Genomic DNA, 27,799 nt, shown 5'->3' with positions numbered 1-27,799 from the left:
TGCCTTTGCTAGTAGGCACCAAAAATATCAGTCAGTTAAATAATTGATTCTTGTTTCATTAATGTACAACACCAGTTAGACAGCTGCACCAGTCTTTGTCTCTTGGAAAATGACAGTGCTACATTAATGAGCTGCCAGAAACATCCTGAGCCAACAGGTCAACCAGCTTGTTTCCCTAAAGAGCAAAATCGCCAGTTGGTACTACAATCAAGAAGACTTCAGCGTGGCTCCAATGTGCATGTTAACCACAGCAGAATGTGACAAATTCATAAGGATTTCATGGACTACATCAGCGTTCTCTCAACTTAAAAATTAGGAAGTTCTTTTGCAGGTTTAAATGGTGACATGACCGTGCCTTCAGGCCACATCAGACTGACAACTGCTGCATTATAAAAAGACAGCTCCCCTCCCAGCGATCATTAATTTCAATGACACCTCTTCCTTGACACAGAGGCATCCATGAAGCACACAGCTCCAGCTAAAAAGGAGGTGCTGTCCTGTAAAGAATGTAAGCTTCCCTCAACTTCTGCTACTTCAAAAATCACCAACTAATCACACAATCCTGTTTTGCACCTATCTGACACCTCTAATTTCATTTTTCCTGAAATTCCAACAGTATCACATCATCTTATCAGTATCTGTGGAACCTTGCACACACACACACACACACGCGCACGCGCTATTAGGACTGCTGCCGGTATATGACCTGTAAAGATGGGCAAGGACTGAACCAAAGGGGTGATACTGTGTCCATTTCCCATTACTGAATGTTCAAAGAAACCGTGTGAAGGAGGAAAAAGCGAAAGTAGCGCTGAAGCGGGTGGGATCAGCCTCGCTGAGCTGCAGCATGATTTGCAGGCGAGGGATTCTCCACGGTCGTTCAGCAGCTCATTTAGAGAGCTGCCCGAGATCATTTCCTGTCCAAGGAAAGAGACAAATGCTATATCTACCGGAGCTTCACTTACTATTGAGTTTTCTCATTATCAAGAAGCGCTATGCTTTAAGAGGTCGTATACTGCTCGCCTGTCCTGCAGGGCGGACAGTTTTATCAGACTGCCCAGAGGGACCATTAACATTGTTAAAACAGTGCAGAGATGCATGTTTCGGGGTAAAGAGGTCAGGCTTCGTGTTCTTTTGGCCATTTGTATCCATTAACCACTGATGAAAATGCAGAAATCTCACTGTAACGTTAGAAAACCTCGTTAGGTGTCATTGAATCCAGGTCAGAGGTCGGCGCTAAAGAAAAGCTGCAGGTAATTTAGGGTTCCGCTGCAAAGTCAGCAGAAACCTGATATGAAAGTAGACACTAAGAGGATATGTGGAGTGCTATGAAGCAACTATACCATGTGGTAAATGCAAGAACAGTTTGAGAGGCTCAGTGAAGTTAATTTAAAGTGAATCAAAGTGTTTTACAACCTAAATTAAAAGCTGGAGCTGTGACAGACAATAGCAGCAACTCACTTTAAACTGAAGTGCAGAAGAAAAAAAAAAGAGTGAGTGAAAGCCCCATCAAGGAGAACCTGGCCTTGCCAAATGCTGCATCTCTTTCCTCTGTGATGATGTAAAGCATCAGAAAGCAGCTCAGCTGTTTAAACACAAGCGCGCTGTCAAAGCTATCGAGACTCCGAAAAGCAGCGAAATTATTCACCCATTCAACATCAGGCAACGTTTTGAATCAAATGGCGTCAGTGAGGTTATGGAGGTCGACTTTCTGTTGCTGTAAGGTGCAGCTTGAATTCATCACTGGCATGATGAGCACCCTGGTTTCCGTGCAACAAAAGTCTGCTCAGTCTGACGGCCTGTGGTTTACAGTGAGCATGAGCATTGATTTGGTGAACTGCAGATCAAAAGATGTCTAGACATCGATGCAAGAGGGAGGCTGAATTTGTTTTTTGGCTTTTGTTTGTTTAGTGTTTTTAAAAATATGCCGCTGTGTGTAACAGTGGTTTCTGTGATGACCTTATTCCACTGTGAGACAGCGACTTCACATTTAAACGTGAACTACAAAACTCTCCGTCTGACTGCTGTACAGGATTGTTTACACCATTTACAGAAATGAACAAATATTCAGTCTTTCATAACTTCTGTTTTAAAAAGAAGTTAAATGACCTTCTCAGAATTTAATATAAACAATTTCTCCCATTCTAGACTTTATACACTACATTACACTTAGCCATAGGATGCATATTGGACCAAGACAGCCTTCATCTGTTCTTAAAGAGGCAAAATCCTGCTTTTCAATTCAGATTTAAAGTAAGAAAGGAGAAAGTTTGCCCTCCAGCAGATGAAGACGACAACAGGCTTGTGCACATAAAGCTCTTCGTGTGAACAGCAAGTGAGGAGTGGGTTTTTTGACAGTAGAGTGGCTCCAATGCAGACAAAACGAAGGCATGATTTCACAGACTTTTGAACCTTTTTTTGACCCTTATCTAAACTGTGAATGTGCACGTGCATTTCTGCTCAAACATCCGAACCATGAGCAGATTTCTCAAAATGAATTTGCCACCCTGGGGCTCCTCTGTCAGTGCACCCAGGGTGGCTGTGGCTACAATGTAGCTTGCCATCACCAGTGTGTGAATGTGTGTGTGAATGGGTGGATGACTGGATGTGTAAAGCGCTTTGGGGTCCTTAGGGATTAGTAAAGCGCTGTACAAATACAGGCCATTTACCATTCTTTTTAAATCCTAACCAAACTTTTTACTGTAACTTAATATGGCATATGTATGTAAGAAAATGTGATCGTACTTTTTGATTTTTCAACCAAATTCTGACAACAGGCATGTGCACATAAATCTCACTGCTAGCATCCAATTTAAGAGCACATTTTCCGACAATAAGATGGTTGGTTACACATAAAAACGGCTTGATTTGACAGGTTTTGACACAAAAACTTTGTCTGTGACCGTGCATATTAATTCCTAACAAAACTGGACCCACTTCTCACCTAGACACAACCTGCAATCACCCACAGCATGCTTCCCAGGCTGCAGATTCCCCTCGTGGTGTAAAGTTAAGGGAAACCCTCGCATCTAAACCTGGATTCAGTCCAACTGACTCCACCATACTAAAAGGCTTGTGTAAAGCTGATCTTTATCCGCATCTCCCCCTACACACACATACACATATGTACGTACAAATAAAAGAGCTGCACAGACTTGTTGGCTGCACGCCTTCCCCCTCACAATGTCACCCAGGGTTTACTGCAGCAGGAGCAGGAGGAGCAGGGTTGTGAGGGGCGACATCCACCCAGAGGGAAAAGAAAAGGCATCAACTTTGTGTCTCCATTTAATCCGAACCTCACACAGATCCTCCTCTGAACTTTGGACAGCAACAACAGCAGGAGGAGAAGGAGAGGGAGGAGGTGTTGGAGGTGGTGAGCCTAATGGTGGACCATGAGCTGTTTCCTTCAAGAACATTCCAGTTCACTGGGAAGCAAAAACTGGTGTTTGGTTTAGAAGAACAACAGCATTTAAACATGACGAGACAGGCAGACAGGCTGCTGCCAGAGCCTCCTCTCCGGGACGGCTAACCGTGTGCATCCCGGATAGCATTAAAGCCACCTTTACGGCACACTTTACCCCCTCAAAAATAACCCCCATCCCCGGTCTGCAACTGCAGGGCCCGGTCATACACCACCACCACTACCACACACACACGCACACACAGGCACATAACACAACACGTATAGCGTGCCCCGTAGCACCAAGCGGAAAGAGACAAGCGAAAAATGTAGAGGAGGGGGTGCAAACCGGGACCGTAAACCGGCCACACACCCGCCGAGCACGGACATATGAGGAGGAGAAGTGCAGGTAGACGAACTAACCTGTTTGGGAGCAGCACGGTCCGTTGGATGTTAGGTTGAATCCGAGTTAAATCCACTATCAGTAAAACAAAGAGGCGAAAATGACCGAGCGGTCGCGGAACAGGCCGAAACTGTTCTCTCGAAGCGGCAGAACGCATGCGCAGAGCGGGCAAGCGACCGAGCCGGAGGCGGTAGAGTCGGGGGAGGGGGGAAGAGGGGCGCGAGTTGAACGAGGGCGGCAAATTTCTGAAAATCGATCCGCTGATTCTGTTATTGATTATCGAGTTGGCACCATTTTCTTTATTATGGGTTTATAAGCTGTAAATACTTTATTTATTTGAATTCTTTCATATTAATCAATAAAAATTTATAGCAACACCAGGTTGCACTTCATAGGTGTCAAACATAAGGACCCGGGACCAGAATCGGTCCGTCAAAGACTACAGGCGGTTTTACACTACCTGCTTTAGAAATTTCAGTTTAAAAAACAGGAACATTTCCCTTGACTTACCTAACTTCATGGTTTATAAATACAAGATAGTCTGGTCAATGAGCTACCAGAACGTTTTCTGTAACTGACACATTTATCATGTAGAAAAACTGAGACCTGCTGTTGAAACACTTCTTTTTTCTTATCATAAGAAATCACGGGGATTAAATGTATAGTTTAATGTCTTTACATTGACAGAAAGCAGAGTTTCAATAATAAAAGTGATAAAAGATAAAAGTGGGAATAGTTTTGAATTTTGTATATGTTCACTTTGTTTTATTTATTATTTTTAATGTTATTTTTATTTAAGAAGTCAGCAGTGCAGTAAAAACAAGTGCAAAGTCCAAGCTTTTGTTATCTGACGCGCTGAAATCCATTTTAATATACTTTAAATCATTTATGTCGTAGCACAAACATCACATTCATTTAATTATTTAGTAATGACTATCAAGTGACAAAAGTCTTTAGGTCACAGTTTTGGGTATTTTCTAAAACTTTCCACTCATTCAGGAAAATTATGCGTGTATTAAAAATGTTATGTATTTAAACAATTATAACCTGTTACTGTAATGTAAATAACAAATTATAATAAAATAACATAATCTTTATCTTCCTCATATAGCATTCTCTGTTGTCAGCACAAACAAGATCAGTGAGAAAGATAAATAGCTCCATGTAGCATTATTATCATTATTATCACTTTGACCATCAGGTGAATTCTTGACCTTTAAGGAGAGGTCAGAAGTCATGTGATATTTTAAATCTTCATATATGTATTTCTATGTATTGTTGATGCACATTGCGCTTCTAAGAATCATAGTTTATAAGTTATAAGAGGTTTTTGACCAATAAATCATTAAGTTGAATTTGAAGATTTTGTTTGCCTCCAGCTCGTTTGGAAGGACACCAGGACATTAACTAAACCAGCTGAGAGACATATTCTCTCCAGCGTATTCTGGTTCAGCTTGGGGGCCTCCTCCTGCTAGGATATGTCCAAATTACCTCACCATGTAGGCATCATCAACAAACTGAAAAATGGTTCCTTTTGGATTGTCACCTTATTGCATCAGAGGGGTTTGTGATATTTGACAGTTCCCATGAGCTGTGTTGTCAAAAGCAATTTGTCTCTGGTAGGCTCTCCTAAGGGAAACTCCACCAGGACTTCATGTGGTCTTAAGTGAAGCACAGGAGCCCATCTTTATGGGGGGCCCTCTTCCCACAGAAGGTTAGGTGCTATGTGGATCAGACAATGGCCCTCACCCTGTGTTCTCCAGCATCCAAAACTGGTTCCAGGGCAGCAAACCATCAATTTTTCCAATTGTTCTTGGTAAATTTACTTTTGAATCTTCCTTTATTTTGGGTTCTATATAAAATAGTCTAATCAGTTCTCAGTAGAAAATCTGTTGAGGTTGTAAAATTGTGCTTTAATTTCTCTATGTAAACAAATAAACCTCCATCATATTAAAATTTAATAGACAATTCTTTAAAATATTGTATGGTTTTAATTTTTTTCTGTCTGTTGATTAACGTAGGGTTGTCTTCTTCTTGCACAGAAATGATGAAGCTGGAAGCCAAAAGGGACCCTGCACATTTCTCTAAAAAGAGGCTAATCCAGCCATGGAAATAAGACAGTAATAAGAATAAGTTTTGGGGATGCCAAATTGTGGAAAATCCTTCTTCTTTACAGCCCTTTTGTTTTTAAATTCATAAGTGCGACCACCTGCAGTGCACTCTTAGACACCTACCAGAAATCTGGATCAAAATCTGTTTGTCAAATTGCTTGAGATTTACAACAGCAGACTTCAACGATGATCTGTACAAGATCATAAATGGCTGTTTATTATTTATAAAAAACACTTGTTATTGGTTCACCAACATTTTTAACTGCATTTCATTTTGGTCATGAAAACAGCTGATCAAAACTGTCCCTGAACTTACAAATGTCTTCAGGTAAATGGATAACATAACACCTCTGCAATTTACACCAGGGGAAATAAATGAAAGCAGAACTGATCTGATCTGATTTCTCACTTTCTTTCCACGCGACTTTCCTGCGAATCAGAGCTGCAGAACTGCCACACTGAGTCACAGAGGGTTAAAGAGAGGGCGGAGCCTGTGGTCATGTGCCGTCAATAAGGACAAAAGAGTGAAGAGTTCTCACTCTGCTCCTGCTAAAAGAAAAAAGTTCCAGTAGTGCAATGGTGAGTCACGTGGACTGATTCGCTGACGCAAAGACATTCCTGGGCACACAAACTTGTTACAGCACAGCACATTTATTTTGTGCATGCAAAACAAAACCGAAATTACAAATTTATATATAAAACTGCTTTACACCTTCATTTAGACACGTAAATGGCAAAGACTCCAAGACAACCATACATTTTACAACACTTTTGATTAGTTTGATTAGTCTAATTCACTTCATCAACATACAAAAGACAATAACTTGTATCTCAAGACTGAGTTAAATACATTATAATTTCAGTGCTATGATTTTAAAATGTTTTCAGTGAATGGAAGTCTTTTCATTGTGTGTTGTTTGATTTTTACATCAGTTTTCAGAATAAATAGTTTAAAAAAAAAACAGTCTTTGTCACTTTGAATAACATATTAGGGTACTACATCTTAGTTCTGCATCCATTTTTTTCTGTCATGTTAGTCATATTTCTGATTACTCATTAATAAAATAATAAAATAACATAATTTGCATGTCAGCGCTGCTTTTTGATGGCAAGTGTTACACATTCCGCAGGTGCAATGTGAACGACACTTGAAGCCTGAAGAAGTGACCTTTGCCAGTTTATGCTGTGGTGCAATATGTGGAATCATTGTGTGCATGCTCATTTTTTAATCTTGTTGACACAAATTTAACTGTCACCACTTAATAGTCCCCACCCCACCCCACCCCCACCCCGGCTACAAACTTAGTGTGGTTCATGTAGACTGGTCACATCTGCCAAGCTGATCAAGTCAAGTGGGTAAGACCAGCAAAACTATTGCATGCACATGTATGCTAAAATGTATGAATTACAGAGGATGGAGAAAATCCCTCAAAACCCTCAACAATAACGAACAACATCATTACTTCCTTATGATTCAACCTTAGATCTGGAAATATCTTAAATTTACATATATTTTAACACCGATGCAGGGTGCAATTTAGCACTATTTTATCACAGCAAAAACAACTTCCTGGTTTAAACCACCTGGCCACTTGGGGCCTTTCGGAGTTAGTTTGCATGCTCTCCTTGTGGCTGCACGCGTTTCCTTATACTGTCCAAACATACATGCAGATTAACTGTCTCTAGTTGGGTTTTTGAGAGTGTATAATTATCTGTCTCTCTGTATTAGCCCTGTGATGAACTGCTTACCTGCCCAAGGTGCACCCCACCTTTTGCCCTATGTCATCTAGAACAGGCTCCTCCTGCAACCCCTAACTGCACAAGTATTTAAGAAGAAGGGTGGGTGGATGGATGGATGTGGAATGCTAGTACACCCCACAGCAAAAGTAACACTGCATTGAGTTATTAATGACTTCTCTGCAATTTGGAAATTTTGCAAAGCCACTTGGTGAGCTGGGTTGGCCCCTTTGGCAGGCCAATCTTGGCCTTTGACACCCTTGGTCTAGTCTATTACACCAGCACACATTAACGTTTAATTTATCTGTGTTTATTCTTTATTAAATGATAAAGTCCAAAATTTTGCTTAATTTAATCTTTTAGATGTTTTCTAGACTTGAAATGTATTGAGAAAAAAACACACAGATCAATGTTTTGGAAATTATTAGAAGTGATTTATTATTTATTTATCGTTTATGAAGGCAAGACTCATTCAGTTTGAAGAACCTTTTTTTAAGTTCTGCATGCTGACAGCGCTTTTCTTCAGGGCGGAGTGGCTCATCCTCTCAGTCGAAGATCTTTGTAGCTCCCTGATTAATGTTCAGACGATTGCTGACTTTTTCCAGGCTTCTAACTGAGTTACCGGCTTCTGTGTGAGACACAAAATGTCCTTACAGTCCGTCGGGAGACAGCAGGATGGATTTATATCTTGTTTACTTTAGTAGACATACACTATTTCTCAGGTTTCTGGGATTTTTTAACCAAAAGCGACCGAAACTTCGGTGTTTGTTCAACTTCTGGGATCTAAGCAGCTGTTTGGCTTAACCGGTTGACTTGTCATAATACTAGTAATAATAATAATAATGGATAATAGCGGCGAAGTCTCCAACGACATTCGGACTGTTTACGCTGCTGTTTCCAGAGAACCAAACTCTGACCTGAAGAATGGACAGCTTTTCAAACTTTACAAGAGGAGGTGGTTTGTGCTGCTGGTGTTGTGTCTCCTAAACTGCTCCAACGCAACGGTGAGTCTGTGAAAGGTGAAACCAGGTGTGTTTATGAATACAGGTAGACACGGGACATGTGGTGTTCCCCCTATATGTTTGTTTGACTTGGTATAACTCCCCGGTGGTGATGTTAGTGTTAAACAGGGTGTGCTGAGCTCCTCCCGCAATCGTTCTCCTACTTCCTGCTTCCACGGGACTCCTCTTCCCTATGGGAGCTATTGTTCTGAGGAACAGGTGTCCCCACTTCCCGTTTAAGGCCCTCAGGCCATAAAGAGTCATTCCGTGGCTGATAAATAAGGCTGATAAGCAAACAAGATGTAAATCTGTGCAACAGGGCTGACAAGTACAGTGTGCCAGAGGCGGAGCTAAAAGGGACACATGGGGTGGCACTGACATCCTTTTGTACCCCCACCCCAACCACACGTCAATGCAACCATGGATAAAGGACTAATCAGATGCCCAAACCACTTCAACGGCTTCATTTAGTCTTGCACGGTAATTAAAGGGGAGTTTGAAAATGTTAATCATGTTTTCAGTAATTAAATGTTGCATAAAGCATTTTTCCTTTAATATAAGCATCCACATATCTGTGCAGAGTGCACACCTGAAACTTACTTTACAGACCCTGACCAGTGCATTTATATGTGTTAGAAAAATGTTCCCATCTTTCTATTTTCATTATATCATGTTTTCCCTATATGATGACAGTGACCATGAGAATTGATGATATGTTGTGGTATCTATAGAAAATCTGATAAAATGAAATGAAACTAGGAATCCTAATATTCCCTAACATTATTTATTTCATTTTCTTAACTTTATTAATTAATTATTGTCCCTAATAAGACAAATAATAAAGAAAAGAACAGCAAAAAACTAGAGAAGGAGCCTGTGAGTCAAGGTGCAGGGTGCGATATCACAGTCTTGTTTTTAAAGTAGAGAAGATGGAAAATCTGTAATTGCATTAAGAATTGATTTTACAACCTTGTCTGGTGTTTTATTCCACAACATAACAACAGCTGTGACTCAGACTACCTTAGTAGGTTTATTGTGGGAAGTGAGTTTTTACTCAGTGTGTCAGCGAAGTTTCCACAGTGACGGAAAAGTGAAAGCTGTTAGCGGTTGTTGTCTTCCTGCAGTCATTCATAAAGTGTGCACATAACCTGTGGCTTCTCTAAAGCAGGTACTGAAAGAGAAGTGATCTGTAAGCCTGACGGAGCTGCTGTTGGAGTCTTTACAGAGTTAACAGGTGAACATTTCTGCCCACGGTGTCATGACAAAGAACACATATTGTTGCCTAAGAGCTTACTAGAATGATCTATCAAAGTGCTGGGCCTATAAAGTAAGTCCCTCTTAAGTTAAAGTTCAAATTATATTAATAATGATACTTAGAAAACAGAAGGTCATAAACCAGTTCTTCTAATGCAGTTTATTTCTGTTTGTTAGTTTATTCTAACAGACCTTAAAAGGTGCTACAAAGATGGAAAAACATAATCCCAAGTTATGAATAATCACAAATCTAAACAATTTTATTTCGTCATCTAACAGTTTTTACAATTTGCAGATAAAAAAATTGTTGACATATTTAAATTAAAACATTTTAAATATTGAAATTAAAGTTTCACTTGTGACAAGATTGCATTAACTGTAATCTCTGCAGATAATTTAGGATTTTTCATTTTTAGCGTGTTAGCATCGCATGTTGCCTACAGTTATACTGCACGCCTTGATGCTTTTTAGGTGTCCGAGTCTGCATGAAATCTAAATTTAGCACAGTTTGAAACATGGAAGCATGTGGGATTGAGAGGAAGCGATACTCTGATCTGATACGACCTGTGAAATAACAAAACAGGGGCATGTGTGAAAACCGTTTCTAGAAGCATTCCTCCCTGCTGGGGACAAGACTGACATTGTGTGTCCAAATCAGCTGACCAGCTCCCACCAGCTCGGCATGAATTAGGATTTCTTCACCGTCCACACAATAGAGGACAGGACTGGTACTGCCTTTGTGGTCTCGGTGTAGAGTTTACAGGTCAAATTATTCAGTTTGTTTGCATATCAGGCCAAAAATACACATATACACATGTGCTGCCTGTTTCCAGGTGAATTATAGGTTATATGTGTAGTAAAAAAAAATCCTGGATACGTTCCTTTTTAAACATGTTTAAATAAGCGTGACATTAGATTCTGTCTGAAAAGGTGTTACACACACGGATAATTTAAACCAAGCAATAGAAGTATAAACATGTCCTGGCGTGTCCTGAGAAGCTACAATTATTAAGTATTTTATATGTTTGTCATGAAAATAGGACTTCTTTATACAAATTCACATTAGATTCGAGATATTTCAGCTATTTTTAGTGCACTTTTTAGTTGCTCTACACGAAAATCACACAGTGATTAAATTACAGTAACAACATGGTGATGTTTATCAGGTACAATTCTTATCATGTAACACGGTGTAGTCTCAGCGGGAGTGTGGGTAGCTCCTACTGCTTAGTACGTGTGCACATTAAAGTTTCAGCTTGTTCTTCTTCTGCAGATAAATTCACATTCAAGACTTTTCAAAGTAAAGCCCTACTATAAAAAAAAAGTCTGGAGGAGTTTATTAGCAGAGAAATGCAATCGCAGCAGCAATTTTAAATAATCAAAGATGTCATCATGTGAATACATACAGTTCCTACATTTACAATGAGTTTATTTATTACATTGGTTTACTGTCTAGCAGGAGAGCAGCTGTTGTTTCCTTTTTGTCAGCACAGCATGTGGTTTTAGTCGTAGCTTATAACCGGCTTACACAACCGCAGCTCTTTTTGAAGTATTTTTCATCCATGAGGATTTTCCCACTCATGTCTCCGCTTTTGATCGACAGCAAAACTACAAAGACTAATATAATTTACCTACTTTACATCCAACTAGAAGTTGCAAACCTCAGGTCTTCACTCAGTTCCTTGGACTTTCCCATTGTTCTGAGTGTTGGTCAATCCCATAAGTGTTGTCAAAAAAGTAGAGAAAGTAGAAACTACCAGTTGAAGTCAATTGTTAAGTTCAAGTTAAAAGAAATTGTAAAACCTTCAGCACCACTTATTAAAAGATTTGAGTGAGTATAAGTGTGTATGTGAGCCTGTGTAGATTAGAGAACATCCTAAATAAATTCAAACTTGTGCACCAAGTTCATATTTTTTTAAAGCCATCAAATATTTATGCTGTAGAATCATTTCATCCTGGAAAAAGAACAGTTCAGAGAAATCACTGACAGCCCAAAATGAACATGACATTCATGCCCATGATGGGTGACCTTCTCACCACAAATGTAAGTGCTTCAAAATTGTTCTTGAATAAATGTTGTAGGCCTCTATTGATAAACTCACTCTTATTCATCCACAATCAAGGTGAAATATGAGAGAATTTTCTAAAGGCTTTTTGTTGAACATGTCTTTTCACCAGCTCAGCACAGCATTGTATGAGTATGATGAAAGTGTCCTATTATTTCCTGTCTCATGCATGCTAAGTAGTGTCATGTGAGGGCAGACACATGACACTAGGAACATAAACAATAGAAATCATCTCCTTCTCATGTGAGATGAGCATGTCTTGTCACTTCCTTTCTTTTTCTAAAGTTGTGTCCAGATCACAAGACTAAAACAGGCTCCAGGAATCTGATCACTAAAGTGCGCCTGCTTGAGGAGGAGTGACCACTAAGATGATGTACTGAAATAGGGATGCTTTGTTTATGTCATGTAATCGATGATGTCTAACAGAGTGGTTGTTAAATATCCACCCAAATGATTTGTACCTGACTGGCACTGTGATAAAGCACTTTAGTGTAATTATTGTCCACCTGCACAAAACTAAGCTGACAGCACTGAATGGAAAGCAGCTTCTGAAATATCCATGTTGGCACGCTGCTGAAGTAAACCTTCGGTTTTACCTTCTTTGACATAGCTGACATTTTAAATTGCTGGCTGGAGTCACTGCAAACCTTTACACAATGCAGATTTACAAAAAGTTGTTCAGGCTTTGCCCCGTCTGCTGTGGTTTTTCTACGATGGATCTAAACACGCAGCCTGGTCTCGTATGCCATACTTATCATATATGAATATATAGAAATGCACTGATCATATTTATATCAGGAATACAGCCAGATCTATCAGGTCTAATGTATTGTCAGTTATATTTACTCCTTAATTTCTTTAAATATATATGTATTTTTATACACTTCTCTTATTTAATGATTTTGTTTCTTTGTATTGCTGTCCTCACACAAACACACACACACACACACACACATACATACATACATATATATATATATATATATATATATATATATATATATATATATATATATATATATATATATATATATATATATATATATATATATATATATATATATATCCCTGAAATGTTGCCCTGCCACATTTAGTTTGTACACTTTGTATAAACTTCAGCCATTATCATGCATTTTTTTGTCCTTTTAATATTTTGTACAAAACCTGAATGAGTGATAATCTTCATAAAAGTAATTCATTGGACCTCCCGCACGCTCACTTATATATATGTAGCTTTCCATACTTTAAAAAAAAATATTGGTGTCTCCTCAGACATGGCTTACCTTTGCACCAGTGGCGAACCAGTCTGCCCAGTATCTGAAAGTTACTCTGGACGAGATCAACTGGCTATCACTGGTCTACATGGTGGTGGCCATACCGCTCAGCTTTGCAACCACTTGGATGCTGGATACTCTTGGACTCAGGATAACGGTACCAACTGCCTGGTTTTTTGGGTTTTTTTGGGGGGTTTTTTTGGGGTTTTTTTTTTTTTTTTTTAAATATTATATATATTTTTTTTCAATATATTTTTATTGATTTTATAATTGAGCAGTATACAGATATTATACGTTTTAGTATGAGACGGTTAACCTCAGAGCACAGTGTGAGGTTTATTCTAAACTCTGGAACACAAAGTTTTAAGTGAGCAGTGAATGATTTTAAAAGAGAGAAGAAACCGTCCAGGGGAGGATTTTAATAGTTTAGAGCTAGTGCTGTATGCGTGCATATAAACATAGGCTTGATGGAAATGGGTACAAGTTAAAAATGAATGAAGCCTGAGATATGGCCATTATATGCTCCTTTCATCCTGGAGTCATCTCCCAGGAAAAATGCTGTACAGGATATTGTCCTGCAAATTTGATTTGTTTAAAGTAAACAGAAGATGAAGTGAACTGATAAACGCAGCAGTCAGACTGGAGTCAGCTTCCCAATAACCAGTTCAACCAGCCATAGGAGAGGGAGAGGAGGCGGATGACTGCTGAGTCAGGAAAAATGGATCACTACCTCCAATAAGGACGCAGGCCATTGGCAGCGGTAATGTTTGTTAGCATGTCTGATAACGAGATTATGCAGAAACTACAGGAAACTTTGGAGACGAGGTGTTCATGAAGGAATTTATTCTTTTTGTCTGAATCTAGTGACACATAATACAGAGTAGGTGAGCTGCAACTGAGCGCCAGTGAGTGCAATGACTCTGACACCTGTTAGTTATAGTGGCATGATTAATAAAAGTATGAGTAATTGAAAATGTTGTGGACTGCTGTTTTTAGCCCAGAAGGCATGCTAACCCCTACCATTTATATTTGTCACTTCACCCACATGACATCCTGTCCCACTTGCTTCTGACCACACCATGTAAGCTAGTTTTACTTCGTGAATCTGAGATTAATTGCACCTTTTTAAAGATGAAGACCTCCCACTGTCTTGGACTGATCTTTGAGAAGACCTTCTGAAACTGTCTGACAGTTATTTCACTCCCAGATATGAAGGATTTTCTCCTAAACTTTCACCCTTCTGCCCTCTGACTGTCACAGCTGATCCTGGGTGCCTGGCTGAACATGCTCGGAGCCGTGCTGCGGTTCCTCGGCACGCTTCCGGGTGAGAGTTTTAAAATCCAGTACCCGATAGTGATGTTGGGACAGACCCTCGGCGCCTTGGCTCAGCCCCTCATCGTTTTCGCTCCCACCAAGCTGGCAGCCCTGTGGTTCCCCGACCATCAGCGGGCCACAGCTAACATGATCGCCTCGATGGGTGAGTGATTTTACCTTTCACACCTTCAGTACAGCATCTACAAACCTGTGCAGATGTTCTGCTGTGTGTTAGTCATGTGCATGTTAAACAACAAAGGAGCGATACTCTTTTTATTTTATTTTTATGCCAAAAAAAATCTGTTATGGCCATTTTAATTAAGGAGTTCACAGAATTTGGCTTTTGAAGCATTTTTAAGTTTATACTTTCAGGCAAATTCCCAAAAAATATAATTTTTTTTTTCAAATATTTTTGAATTTGATAAATAAATGTAGACTTTTTTCCAAAGTTAGTTTGAAATTCTAGAGTGTAAATAAAGCCAGTGAAAAGGAAACAGACAGAGATATAAGGTATAGAAATATAAAGGATAATAGTCTGTACAAAGATGGAGGTTTAATTAGAAACCACTTTAACTTCATGTTTCTCTCCACGTTGGTTTTCTGGAATAAAAATGACCAGTTTTGATGATGGATCGGCATAAATTGAATGACTGCATCAAACTGATAAATACCTGTTAAAAATGCGGAGTAACAATCTAATCTAATCTTCTTGGATGCTTAAAATAACTACCAAAAAACGCATCAATCAAAGCAGCCAAACACCAAACTTTGAGCCTTTTTGAACCAAACCCTGTCTACAGCTGTTATGAAGCTGGAAGTTATCTATGAAGGTCAGATCTTTAACACTGGTGTCTGTGGGCACTGAGATGCGGCTCCTGATTGTGGTGGTTCTCGTGTTCTCGTGTAACATGTGGGCAAACTATGGCCTGAGGGCCAGAATCGGGCTGTGGACATCTCAGTCTGGGCTCTAATGTTCACAAAGCAAAACTAAACAACCTCAACCCTTGTGTGTTTTCTGCAATGAGATAAATGCATTTGCTCTAGTGGTAAATACATATAAATGAAACCTTCATACAGCATTTAAATGGATTGCTTTATATTACAGCACAGCATATAGACAGAAAAAAAGTCCAGATTTCCTCATAGAAAGTTCTAGGACCTGCTCTAACTTGTTGGGTGATCATTTTTCATCATTAACACTTTTACTTTTCACATGATTTATTCCTGAGGGAATATTTTTTCCAGCTTTCATGGAATTTCTTGACAGCAGGAACAACAGAGTTAACTTTAAAATTTCTTTTTCTTTGTTGGTCACCTGCTAACTGTGCAGTTTTAGAAATGTGAAGGCTGCTGATGGTGGGTTTTTACCCCTCACCTGTAAACGGCCGATGGGGTAATGTTGTGATGCGGGCAGGACACCCAATTTTGTAACTGCGATAACTCGACATAACTCTTGTGAATGCATGAACTTGAGAACAAAGCTACGTAACATTTTAGCCACCACCACCACCATTTTTTATTTATTTTTTTAAATTTTAACATGCGATAAATAGAAAATGCACAATTAAGGACAGGGAGACTTCAAAAGTTGTCATGTTTCTTAATCCTTTTGGAGTTTTAATGGGTAAAACTACTGTAGTTAAATAAAGGCTGGTTTGATCATCATGGTCATTCTTATTTTTTGTGTTGTGCTTATGCTCCCTGAAGGTTTGCTTACAAAGCGCTTTCATTTTAGCATGTCAGCAAACTCCTGTGTGGACGCAGCTGTTACATTATTAAAATGACTACTAACAAGGTCTATTGATATGTATGCCTGTTAAAGACATTAAAATGGGAAGCTGATGTTAAAGGGTGATTAAAGGTCAGATATGTTGCTCAGATGCTGTGTTGTGAATGAAACAGGGAACAGAAAGTGATATAGGACAGCAGTAAAACTCCACTTCTCTTTTTTGTCCTCAGCTAATCCCCTGGGAATCCTCCTCGCTAACATCATCTCTCCTGTGATGGCTGAAACATCTGCACAGATCCCAAAGCTGGTGAGTTTAACAAAGAAACCTTTGGTGTTCAGAAAGCAGAGTAGTCTGTGATGCTTATAATAAATGAGAACACCAGTAATCGGAAAACCGGGTTTGGCTGGTTCATAAAAAGATTTGTGAGTGTGAAGGACCTTGGTGGTTGTGACAGATCCCCAGAATATTACAAGTATTACAATAAATATTACAATTGCTCCAATACACTGATTGGCCACAACATTCAAACCAACAGCACAATGTTTGGCCTGCCATAATGTTTGTGCATCAGGCCCAGATTCTACAGGACAAGACAATGCTGTGTTATGTGCATTACACCGAGAGACTTCTGTCCTCGGGGAGTGCTATTTTTGTTTTTTACCCAGATCTGCACTGTATATTAAAGATGATGGAAGCTCCTAGCATCCACTCAGACAGCAGAAAGTCAATGATGGCAACTTCAACTGACGATGGTTAACATAACTGCCGGCGAGTGGGCGGGTCCTGATTTACATTTTTCTCAGCTTTGAGGCGAGCAAATTGAAGTGACTACTGATATATAAGTGGCAGTTACATTAGGCAACCAGAGCATGGATTATGCACTATAGCCAGCAGGGGGCATGTCCTCTAGTCTAGCCAGGTTATTTTATAGGTTGTTATAGTTTGTAGTTACACACGGCTGTTCATTCTGTAAATTTAAGTCAAAACAGGCATTAACCCTTTAAAGCCGGTCAGAGCGGGCACGCTCCGTTTTGCGTAAATATTTTTAAATCCCGGTAGCTCTGCAACCACATAAGCTAGCGCAATAATTTTTTTTTGCATATGAAACCGGAGGAGTTGTACTTACATCTTATGCCATCAGCTTGTGCTAGGTCACGGTTTCCTTCCACATATAGCTTTGCAAAAACTGCATAAAAAGCGCTTGCAGCAACAAAAACATAATATTCCAAAAACACGCCGATCCGATCAGCTGTTCATAACACTTCCCACATCCATCAGCGCGAATTATCGCATGTCCTCCATGTCCTGCCCAAAACCGGAAGTGACGTCATTTTGCGGAAATGTAGTTTTTTACCATCAGGGCCTTATGATGCTATACTGGTGTTTTTAAAAGTTATGTTTGACTTTATGACTTTCTGTGTCGTTTCTGGGATGCTTAGGACTCAAATTGCACTGCTGGAAATAGTTTATTTTGATGCACATGCTGTTTTTTTTTTTTTGCAAATTTGCAGTATAATATTTATTTTCGTTTTTCCTGCCGTATATAAAATTGGTGTATTTCAAAAATAAAAATATAAAGACACTTAAATTAAATTTCCTGTGGTGGGAAACTACTTTGTGCAACTTTTTTGTATTTAAAGTTTTGAGGGATAAGCCTCTTAAATTTCTCTAACTAGAAATATATATGTTAAAAAAACAAAATCGATTTTCAATTTTTTTGTAGTTTATTAAACTTTTTTGCAATGTATGTAATTACTATGCACCTAATGCAGACATATTATTAAAATTTTGGCTATAATGGTTGTATTGATGTATATCAACTTGAAATGCTCCCAAAAATGGCACTACAGCATGTAAAAATATAATATAAGCTCTGGCGGACTTGGTTCTATGGTAGGTCTTAAAGGGTTAAACAGGGTAGCTTTTTTGTTGTGATTCATGAATCGTTACCATAGAAGCGTAAACCACTCTTCAGTTTCTCAGATCAAAACTCGGATGGCAACGGCTTAAACGCTCAGCTAGAGTCATCAAAAATGCGAAATGTCCATCATTTATATACAGTTTGTGTCCCAAGCATAAAATTGTATTAATAGAAAATGATTAATGTTATTCATTTCACCTGTCACTGCTTTTAATGTTGTGGCTTGTCAGTGTACATAAAACTGAAATATGGCTCTGGTCACCTCGGCTGCTAACGATGATAAATGGTGTTTGATTTAAGCTGCAGTCACCCATTTATCATCACAATATTTGTTTTTCCTTTTCTTTCGCTAACCCTTCGTGACTGGTAACTGTCTGGTATGGGTGAAATTATTAAAACCTTTAAAAAGCTCTTGTTTTGGATTCAGGTGATTGCTGCAGAGAACTATGTGACTGCACCTTCTCACCCTGCACTCTGCTTCTGATCTCCTCACCTTCTAATGATGACAAATTGTGTCAGATAAGGTGCAATCACCCATTATTCTTTACGTTATGTGTGTTTCTCTCCTCTTCCAGCTTCTAGCCTATGCAATACCGACATGCATCATCTGTGTCCTAGCAACAGTGGGGATACGCAGCAGTGCCCCCCCGACGCCGCCCTCAGCCAGCGCAGAGACCTCCAACTCAGAGCCGTTTGTACAAGGGATCAAGCTGGTAAGAAAACACAAAGCAGAAAAACACAAAACAGAGCCTGAGGTGTCTCATCGAGCCATATTTACTGATTTACTGGTTAACTGATATTTCAGTTATTCTAATCTCTGAAACTGAAGATTCATTTGGCTTTAGAGTGAATTTCAGTTCACAGTTCTGTTCAGTTCTGGCCCTCAACTTTACTGTTGTTTCACACTTTGGATCTGTTATTAGTGTGGTCAAAGCTGGTCTAGTATCATGAATAGCAAACTAAAGACCTCTGCTTCCTGTGAGCCTAACCATGGAGGGGTGTTTAAGATGTTTTTAGACATATCCTACAACTGTTAAGCTAGTCCTGCCTGTAATTATCTTACTGTTACAGTTAGTCAGTATTTAAGCAAATAAAAACAAGTCGAATTAAAGATATTAAAAAACACAATCCAGGTAAATGTTATAACTTCAGCTGCTCGGCTGATTTATTTCTGGTGAAAATGTAGCTTAGCACCCTTCATGTGAGATTTTCTTTTCTTTTTTGCTGTAAGTGATTATGAATTTTAAAAACTCAAATGTCTAAAATATTTAATTACATAACTATATAATATTCTTTCCACACACGTGTTTAGAATAGACAGTGATTATAAGTGATCATTAGCCTGTTCTGCATCTCCGTCTGATGGTTTAACCCCACCACCACTCCAGCATCCACCTGCATGCTCCTGCTGTGTAATTACTCTTATCCCCTTAATTTCTCTGCATGTCATTTTTGTACAGAGTGACGCCAAACTGGAGTTATATTATTCTTTAAGCTACTTAATTGGAAAGAAAATGTCAAAACCAATCAAACAAGCTCCTAAATGACGTGACAACAAAACCTGAAGTATCTACCTCTGTCATTACTGGTACACTTCAGCAAATGTAATGATAGACTCGGATAAAGCAAATTTTGCTTTTTTGATACCTTTTTTAAAAATTTCTATTTAATTTGATTTATATAACACCAAACACAACAACACTCGCCTCAAGGAGTAGTATGTCATAAAGTAAAGAACCTTCAGTAACAGAAAGAAAACCCAAACAATCAAACACCCCCCTTTGGGTGAACTCTTGGCAACAGTGGGAAGGAAAAACTCCCTTTTAACAGGAAGAAACCTGCAGCAGAACCAGGCTCAGGGAGGGGCGGGGCCATCTGCCGTGACTGGTTGGAGGTGATAACACAAAATAAATTAATAGAAAAACTCATAATTTAGTTGATTTTCTTAATTTATGTAGCACCAATAACAATAGCCAACAATCAGACTATTCCACATGAGCAAACACCTAGGAGCTTAGCGATAGTAGAGAGGAAGAGCCCCATTTTAACAGGAAGAGACCTTCAGCAGAAACCAGGCTTGGCATCTGCATCTAAGAGGAGCATGGAGAGACCACGATCAACAAACTCAACAAAACACAAACTGCAGGAGGGAAGACAAAAGTTAATGACCAACACTTGCGGCATCTGACATTGACATAATAATAAATGATAATGAAAATAACGATCAATTTCAAACCCCACTGACATTTCCAGCAGCAGCAGTGATTTCGCTGACAGTGACATTTGCGAGCGCTCGTCTGGCTGCACTGATGCCATTTCTTCCTGCAGCGACTGACATTTCCATCGGCAGCAGTGACGTCTCTAACAGAGGCGGCGATGAGTGTCTCTGAAGTGAGGATGTTCTCTCTGCATCCGTGACATTTCCCCCCAAACGTGCCGCTCATACTTTCCCTGCACCTGCTGTGATTATCTCTCTATACAGTGCGCAGCTTTTGTTATCAATGCGAGTTGCACAGTGCTGATTTTAGCATCTTATTCCCCAACAACACAGTTTGTGCGCTATGTCTGCAGGCTCTGCACAAATGTGTTTGCATTTCCTGTGCCAGGTGAGCGTGGAGTCGCAGACAGAGTAAACAGCAGCCAGCACGCCGTTGTTTCACCGCTTCATTTCATTTTCTTTGCACATGTTTCCCTTGTTGATGTTGCCGCAGTGCGCTTGTTTTCCCCTGAGGCTTCTCTTACAAATCGTCCGGTCTGTTTCTTCTGTAGTTACTGACGAACAGAGCCTACCTCGTCCTGCTGCTTTGCTTCGGCTCAGGGATCGCCGTTTTCACCTGCTTCTCCACGCTGCTGGATCAGATCCTGTGTGTCAAAGGATACACCAACGTAAGTATATGCCAGGAGAAAGACTCCAAATCAATGTCATCGAAGGATAAATGGGAAAAAAAAGCAACCCAGACGGTATATTTGAGATGGTTTTGATGTTAAAGCTCTCAAACTGAATAAATTAAGAAAAATGTTGATGAATGTGTAATTTCTTTGCACAGTAATCTAACATCTTATTGAACGAAGTGAAAGAAAGCTTTTCCCAGTCTTGCATAGATGCTATCTGCTGTAGAAAACATGACTTATAAAAGTTATTTACCTACTGAACCTATCAAATCTGACCACTGCAGGACTTTGCTGGGTTGTGCGGCGCCCTCTTCATTGTGTTTGGCATCATCGGCGCCGGTATTCTGGGTCTCTATGTCGACAAAACCAAGAAGTTCATGGAAGCCATAAAGATCAACATGAGCTTCTGTGCTGTGGCGTGCATCGCCTTCTCAGTGGTGAGAACATTCATTTATCACACAAAGAAAAGTAGCTGGTCTCTGACTGTTCGTCAGGCCACGAAGAAGGCTCTGCATTAAGACTTTTGATAGTTACACTCACTGAGTGACAAAGGTAGAAAGTAACGAAGTACAAATACTTCGTTACTGTACTTAAATAGAATTTTCAAGTATCTGTACTTCACACGGAGAGAAACGAGAGTGAGGTAACTTAGAGATGGAAAACGATGTAGGAGGACAGGAGAGGAAGACGAAAGGTTAGATTTAAAGGCAAGGACTGCTCAGTGGTGTTTGATAAACTGCAGATTTAAAGCTTGCGTGTGATGTCTTCATTTGAATTTTTATATAACGTGTTTTGATAAATTATCAAGTGTGTTCACACTAGTCAGTGTTTCATGATCATCCCTCCTGTCTGCTTTCCCACTGACCACTGCTAATACTACCTCTGATGATCTTGGCTTAAGTATTTCAGCTCCACCTCAGCCTCCTTCATTTTCTCTTTCATGCACAAAGCACTCTTGCAGAGCACGATGTTCTTGTTTTTAAGCATTTTGTGGCTTTATTTGTGAAGCGGGGACATGCTGTCCTCTCACATGCTGTATAGATTTGTTAATTACTTACAGTGATTTTCATGGATACAGCTGTCATTGCTTAAGAGTCCTCTTCCAGTTCATACAACTGTTCCCGGGCTCAGCATATAAACTAAACTTTGGATGCTACAGATCGGCTAATGTGAGAATGACCTAATACTGGGTACTGTTTATCCTAAAAATGTCTTGGTCCCGGATCAAATCAAGCGACTGTCAAGTTTATGAAACTATTAAGCCTTTCGTTATGATATGGAGTGTAAACTGTGACCATAAAGACGGGTGCATAGTGAGCAGGAATAATCTATGGCATAAAAACCATTGAACTGATTGATAGATCTCAAAACAGCCATTCACCACTGAAGCTGGCTCCAAAGGTGAGTCAGTCGCCAGTCTTCTGCTGTTGTTCTGAGTTTTAGAGACTGCTGCAATGGAAATCTAGGAAATTATGGATATTTTCTTTTTCTCCTCTGATTTTGATATTTAATATGAACATTAATGCTGAACTCTTTTCAGCAGGATTGTATTCATTTCACGACAGATTTTAATGATTATTTCTTAATCTAAAGTATTTTTTGTGTGCTGACACACAAACCATGCTGTCAAAAATGCGCTGCAGATTCTTGAAGTTAATTTTTTGTCTATATTAAAACTGGTAAACGCCTCTTGCAAACTAACGTACAGTTTTTTCCAGGCAGACGTTTCTATTTGCCTGAAGTGTGTGTCAGACAGAAGTTGAGGGTGCTTAAAGGAAATGGAAAGACTCGGTGTTTGATGTGCAAACACTTTGAAGAGAAGGCTTGTTTGGTCTTTTTATCAGGTTATGCTGACAGCTCTGTTATGTTAATGCAGTGTTTCAGTTATATACAGCATAAATTAAAATTCTATATCAGGTTATTGAGAGGACATCCACTACATAAAGAAAACTGTCTTCAGACGTGGGATTTATATGCAGCAGACAGTAACTCAAATAAACACAAATAATTTACTCCATATACTTTCTTAAATGCTCAAAACCCTTCTTCTCCAGTATTATGGACAAAATAATGAACTTTTAAAATGATCGTTAACTGGTATAAAAGACAAAAAAACAGTGATGTAAAGGTGAAAGTCTCACACCAACTAATGTGTGTTACATAAATTGAAAAGATAAACTTGAAAGTCAGGAAAATGTTAAGTTATGAATATAGTAGTCTGGGTTTTTTTGCCCTCCTTGGAGCTCACATTTAAAATTTTATGAAAAGGCATGTTTTCATCACGGGAAACTGAACTAACATTAGAAAAATCCACTGAGAAGTCACTTTGGTCGATCAGTAAAATGACTGGCATATGCTCTCACACATTTGCAGGTGCGAGGAAGGGAACAAGGAAATGTGTAGCTTATAAATTAAATATAAATATTTAAAAATAATAATAAATACAGCCTGTATGTAAATACATCTAAATGTACAGAGTTGGATATGCATTAAAATTTAGGTACTAGAAGACGAGCGACTGGTATGAATCATTGACTGAATTTAATCAAAGCTCTCCTATAAACACTTGAAAACAAGCTTCGAGAATCTCCGGGACTTTATTTGGGTATTTATTCTGAAGCATTAAAGATCAGTGGTCATCAAGAAGGCTGTCGTCAGTGAGAGGTGATGAAAAGTTTTAAAAAGCTTTTTCTCTCACTTAATAGAAAGAAATTAAAAAGCCGCGGGTGCCAGCGAGCCCCAAAATAAACAAGTCTGTAGTTTATTGATTGTAAACGCAGTTAAACAACCCCTGTTTAAATACACGAGGGTGGCAGAATATTAAGAACGCTCGAGAGTGACCAAATAATGCCATCCAGTATTATAGTAAACCTTCACCTGAGCTTTAAAACAAAAAGACTCAGGTGACTCTGATGTACTTTAATATGTGGAAAAAACATATATTATATTGTATCAAAGCCTAAAAGACCCCCTTTCTTTCTGGTCCCGGCCTCTCAGGTGTCTCTGATGCCGCAGCAGAAAGTCGCCGTGGCCGCCGTCTGCTCTTTCTTCGGCTTCTTCGGTTTTTCCATCTACCCGGTTGCCATGGAGCTGTCGGTGGAGTGTTCGTATCCCGTTGGAGAGGCCACGTCAGCTGGACTCGTCTTTGTATCGGGGTACTACTGTCTGAGCAACACATACATATGGTTTTATCTCATTTTTTAAAAATACTGGAGTTCTTGCAAAATTCTGCTGTAAATTATCCTGAAGATCGTAAAACCACTTCAGAGACAATAAGAGGAATGTATTTATCATCTACTTGTGTCTTAAAGTCTTATTAAAGAATGGGGGAACTAAATTTTCACTAAATCTTCAAACGATGCACAGAGTCATCTTAGAAAACTTTTGTCTAGTTTTTTCCTTTTTTTTGGCTTTAATTTTGCAGGAGATTGCTTACTGTAAAAATCAGCTGCTTAGCTGACATCATAACAAATGGCTTTGATATTTGTGCTATCACCTGCAAAAAGTTTTGGGTCACTGTTGTGGGTGTTTCAGTAAAATGTAGCCTGACTTCACCTGGAGATGCACTCAAAGGCTTTCAGCTTTTCATGACCCACTTAAAAAGTTTGTGCTGCTGTTGACAGATCATGTTTTATGTGCCTGTAGTCGACCATGTGCCTCAGAGATTAGATAGTAAATAGAAAAATGTGACGTTGCATTACTGAGACTGATGTGACCGTTTTCTTCTTCCAGACAGGTTCAGTCGGTTGTCTACATCGTCCTCCTTCAAGCTCTGACCACACGGCTCGCAGACTCTCCCCTGTCCACCTGCGGGGAAGCAGCCTTGAGCTGGAAGGGTAGGTCGCGCGACGTTACATCAAACCTCTGTCTGCTGCTGGTCGGTTTAAAGTTTATTGATGTGCATTAGTTTAATCTGAGGTCCGTGCTGGATAGAGTCGGTCCCAAAGTCTCAAACTCTTTCATGGCATGCATTTCTAATTTCTCTTTGCTATTTGGGCTGATTGGGGCCTGATGAATGTAAAAACAAAGAATTACCTGATTGTTGTTGTTGTGTTTTTGTTTTTTTGTTTTTTTTGTACCTGATTTTGGTTTCTGAGAAAAATGAGATCCACATATGAGGACATTCGCTTGAAATTTTGATAGAACAGTGACAGTATAACGTCCTTGTAAGTGGATATCAGGCCCTTGTAGAGCAAAATTTAGTATTTTGGTCTAGACAACCCAAAATGTGATGTCCACATATGTGGACACAAGATCCTAGGAGGTTAAACCAAGTTTCCAGTTTTAATATTTAGCAGATCCACCCTGCTGCAGTCACTGTTCAAAGCTGACGTCCCAGCTCATCTTTCAAATATCATGATCCAAGTCTTTTAGTCTTTTAAATGTCATTTTACTTGATCAACAATTCAAAACATTCCTAATTGGGATCAACTCATTTCTAAGAAACAAATGTATGAAATCCAGAAAATATTTTTAGTTTTTATTTCCTTTTTGTAGCTCAGAGATTATCAGGGGTATGAAGTCCATAAGACTAATCAGTTCCTGTTTAAATTAAAAAAAAAATATTGCCAGACAAGAAGAGTATTATTTTTCTCATTTGATGAGGGATTCATTTAAAAAATAAAAGAACAAGCGGAGCTGTCGGAAGAAAAATAATCAAATTAAATTTCAGTTCTATTAACATAGCGCCGATTTCACAACAGGAGTCTTCATACTCTATGATAGGGACTGCAATCTTAGAAAGACCATTCTATGAGCAAACACCCTTTTAATAGGAAGAAACCTCCGGCAGAAACTGGCTCAGGGGGAGGAGGCCATCTGCTGCAACGAATGGCGGTGAGGCGAGGAAGACGGGGCAAAAGACACGGCGTGGAAGAGAGCCAGAGATTAATGATAAGAGCAATTTAAAAAAATTGCCCGACTTTTTACATTATTAGTATTTCTACCATGATCGGAGTGGGAATTACAGCACATTAAAAAAAACACTTTACTCCAATTTTCACACATAATGCTCACATTGAACCCTTGGGTGGGCCAGTTTTGATTTTGGAGCTGTATGAACCTAGAGCCACGTACACAAGGAGCCTCCATGAAAGTGGAAATGTTTTGTAATAGACGCGTAGTGTCTTTGAGGAGAGCGTTTGGACTAAAACTCGACCTTCCTGTCGTCTCCTACCCTCAGTGCCCATGATGGTGATGGCAGGGCTGTGCACTCTGTTCACCTGCTGCTTCCTCGTCTTCTTCAACACCCGCTACAGGCGACTGGAGGCAGAAGAACAAGCGACTTACGGGACCAGAGAGAGCCAGCATCTATACAGGAATGAGCACCCTCCGTGGAGGCGTGAAGCTGCTGACAATACAGAGGAAACATGCCACTATGAGTGAGAGCAGAAAGGTACTCGAACAGATGATCTGTTTTTGTTTTGTTTTTTTTAAATAAAGATGTTTGTGTGTGGTTTGATTAAGTCACAAACTTTTAGTACATTGTTGGATGTAACAAGTAAATAATCCAAATTTTCAATCCTCAAAGAAAAGTTTAAATTATTATTTTCCAGCCACTTTGGCATGTAAATAATCTGTGTCAATACATGTAAATAATAATAATAATAATAATAATAATAATAATAATAATAATAATAATAATATTATTAATTATGAGAAGAAAAAGGAGGAAATTATTTTAATACAGGACACTGCAGACTTTTACTCACTCAGATTTAATACAAAGGTGAAGAAATGTTATCTCAAAATGAAGTTCATTGTGTACACGGGTATAAAACACCCACCCACACCTGACCAGGTACAGTAGAGTAAATGGTAATGGAAGTTCGGTGCTTTGTTACAAAACCTGCTTTTATGGATTAAGTTAAATTTCACATGTAGACCACATGTGTCAGCATTCATGTATCCACTGTCCTTCAGTGCACTCCACTTTAGTCTTACAGTCTTCCTTTGAACAGCAAACATGTAAAGGTCATAAACTGTGAGTCACATGACTCAGCACACTCGTTCGTGTGCAGATTCATTTTGACTCTCAGGGACTGACTTTGTGCCGTCAGTCAGCACTCGTGCTGCTTGAAATAAGTCCTGATGCCATCCTATTACAGTGAGAGACTTGACTTGATAGATCGTAGGAAGGAAACTTGCATACATTTTTGAAAAATCACTAAAAACCACAAATATTCTCCAGATATCATGTATTAACTTTACGTGTTAAACGGGTTTTCTGCAGGTTTCTGAAAACTGTTTTTCAAACATGACTACCTGAATGTTGTTAAAAAATAAGCATAACAATATCTTTCTACCGCTGTAAAAAATAAAATAAAATTTAGAAATAAAAAAAAAACTCCTAAAAAGTGTTTTAACCACTTTAATGCTTTTATTTTTGTAAATGTGTGGCTTTGTTAAGGACTGCAGGTGTGCAGATGTTTTAAAACCCTTGAATAATGTTGTAACCTCACAGGTGAGACATATGTGGGCTTTGTGCAATAAAAGAAAACAGTGTTTCAGCTGTGGGGCACTTTATGACAAACATGTACACAGTAAATAAGAATACTTTTCTAAATCATGTTCATTTTATTTTTTACCATTAAATTTGTTAAACTTTCCTACTTGAGTTTGTTCATGTTGTCATGCTTTCTTTGACCTAAGAGGCAACAGGACAGGATACTGATGCTTTGCCTCATTTTGTGCAAA

The 27,799-nt window shown here is 39.1% G+C and overlaps 2 protein-coding genes across 2 annotated transcripts in view; one reads left to right on the top strand and one right to left on the bottom strand.

The window, feature by feature from the left end:
- Positions 1-3,936, bottom strand: part of pcgf3 (polycomb group ring finger 3) — a 74,857-nt gene extending 70,921 nt beyond the window's left edge. Inside the window, exon 1 of the mRNA XM_087846909.1 lies at positions 3,824-3,936. The gene's annotated coding sequence lies outside the window, so the exon portion shown is untranslated. The remainder of the gene's footprint in view (positions 1-3,823) is intronic.
- Positions 3,937-8,252: 4,316 nt separating this feature from the next.
- Positions 8,253-27,704, top strand: slc49a3 (solute carrier family 49 member 3). The gene is made up of 10 exons (XM_087852520.1): positions 8,253-8,655; positions 13,245-13,403; positions 14,507-14,723; positions 16,520-16,596; positions 18,787-18,924; positions 20,981-21,097; positions 21,388-21,540; positions 24,101-24,258; positions 24,836-24,939; positions 26,286-27,704. Exons 1-10 carry the CDS (start codon positions 8,494-8,496, stop codon positions 26,486-26,488), a joined length of 1,488 nt encoding a protein of 495 aa, XP_087708646.1. The 5' UTR covers positions 8,253-8,493; the 3' UTR covers positions 26,489-27,704.
- The last annotated feature ends 95 nt before the right edge of the window (positions 27,705-27,799 follow it).

This window comes from Neolamprologus brichardi, chromosome 2 (genome assembly GCF_056152115.1).
Source record: "Neolamprologus brichardi isolate AB-2024 chromosome 2, ASM5615211v1, whole genome shotgun sequence".
In the NCBI taxonomy this organism is placed as follows: Eukaryota; Metazoa; Chordata; class Actinopteri; order Cichliformes; family Cichlidae; genus Neolamprologus; species Neolamprologus brichardi.
This window is presented reverse-complemented; position numbering and strand designations above follow the sequence as displayed.

Excerpts from the sequence above, each read along its gene's own strand:
- slc49a3 (XM_087852520.1), top strand. The coding sequence starts at position 8,494 with ATGGATAATAGCGGCGAAGTCTCCAACGACATTCGGACTGTTTACGCT. Across the intron at positions 14,724-16,519 it reads TAACATGATCGCCTCGATGG|CTAATCCCCTGGGAATCCTC; the intron begins GTGAGTGATTTT and ends TTTTGTCCTCAG. Across the intron at positions 18,925-20,980 it reads TTGTACAAGGGATCAAGCTG|TTACTGACGAACAGAGCCTA; the intron begins GTAAGAAAACAC and ends TTTCTTCTGTAG.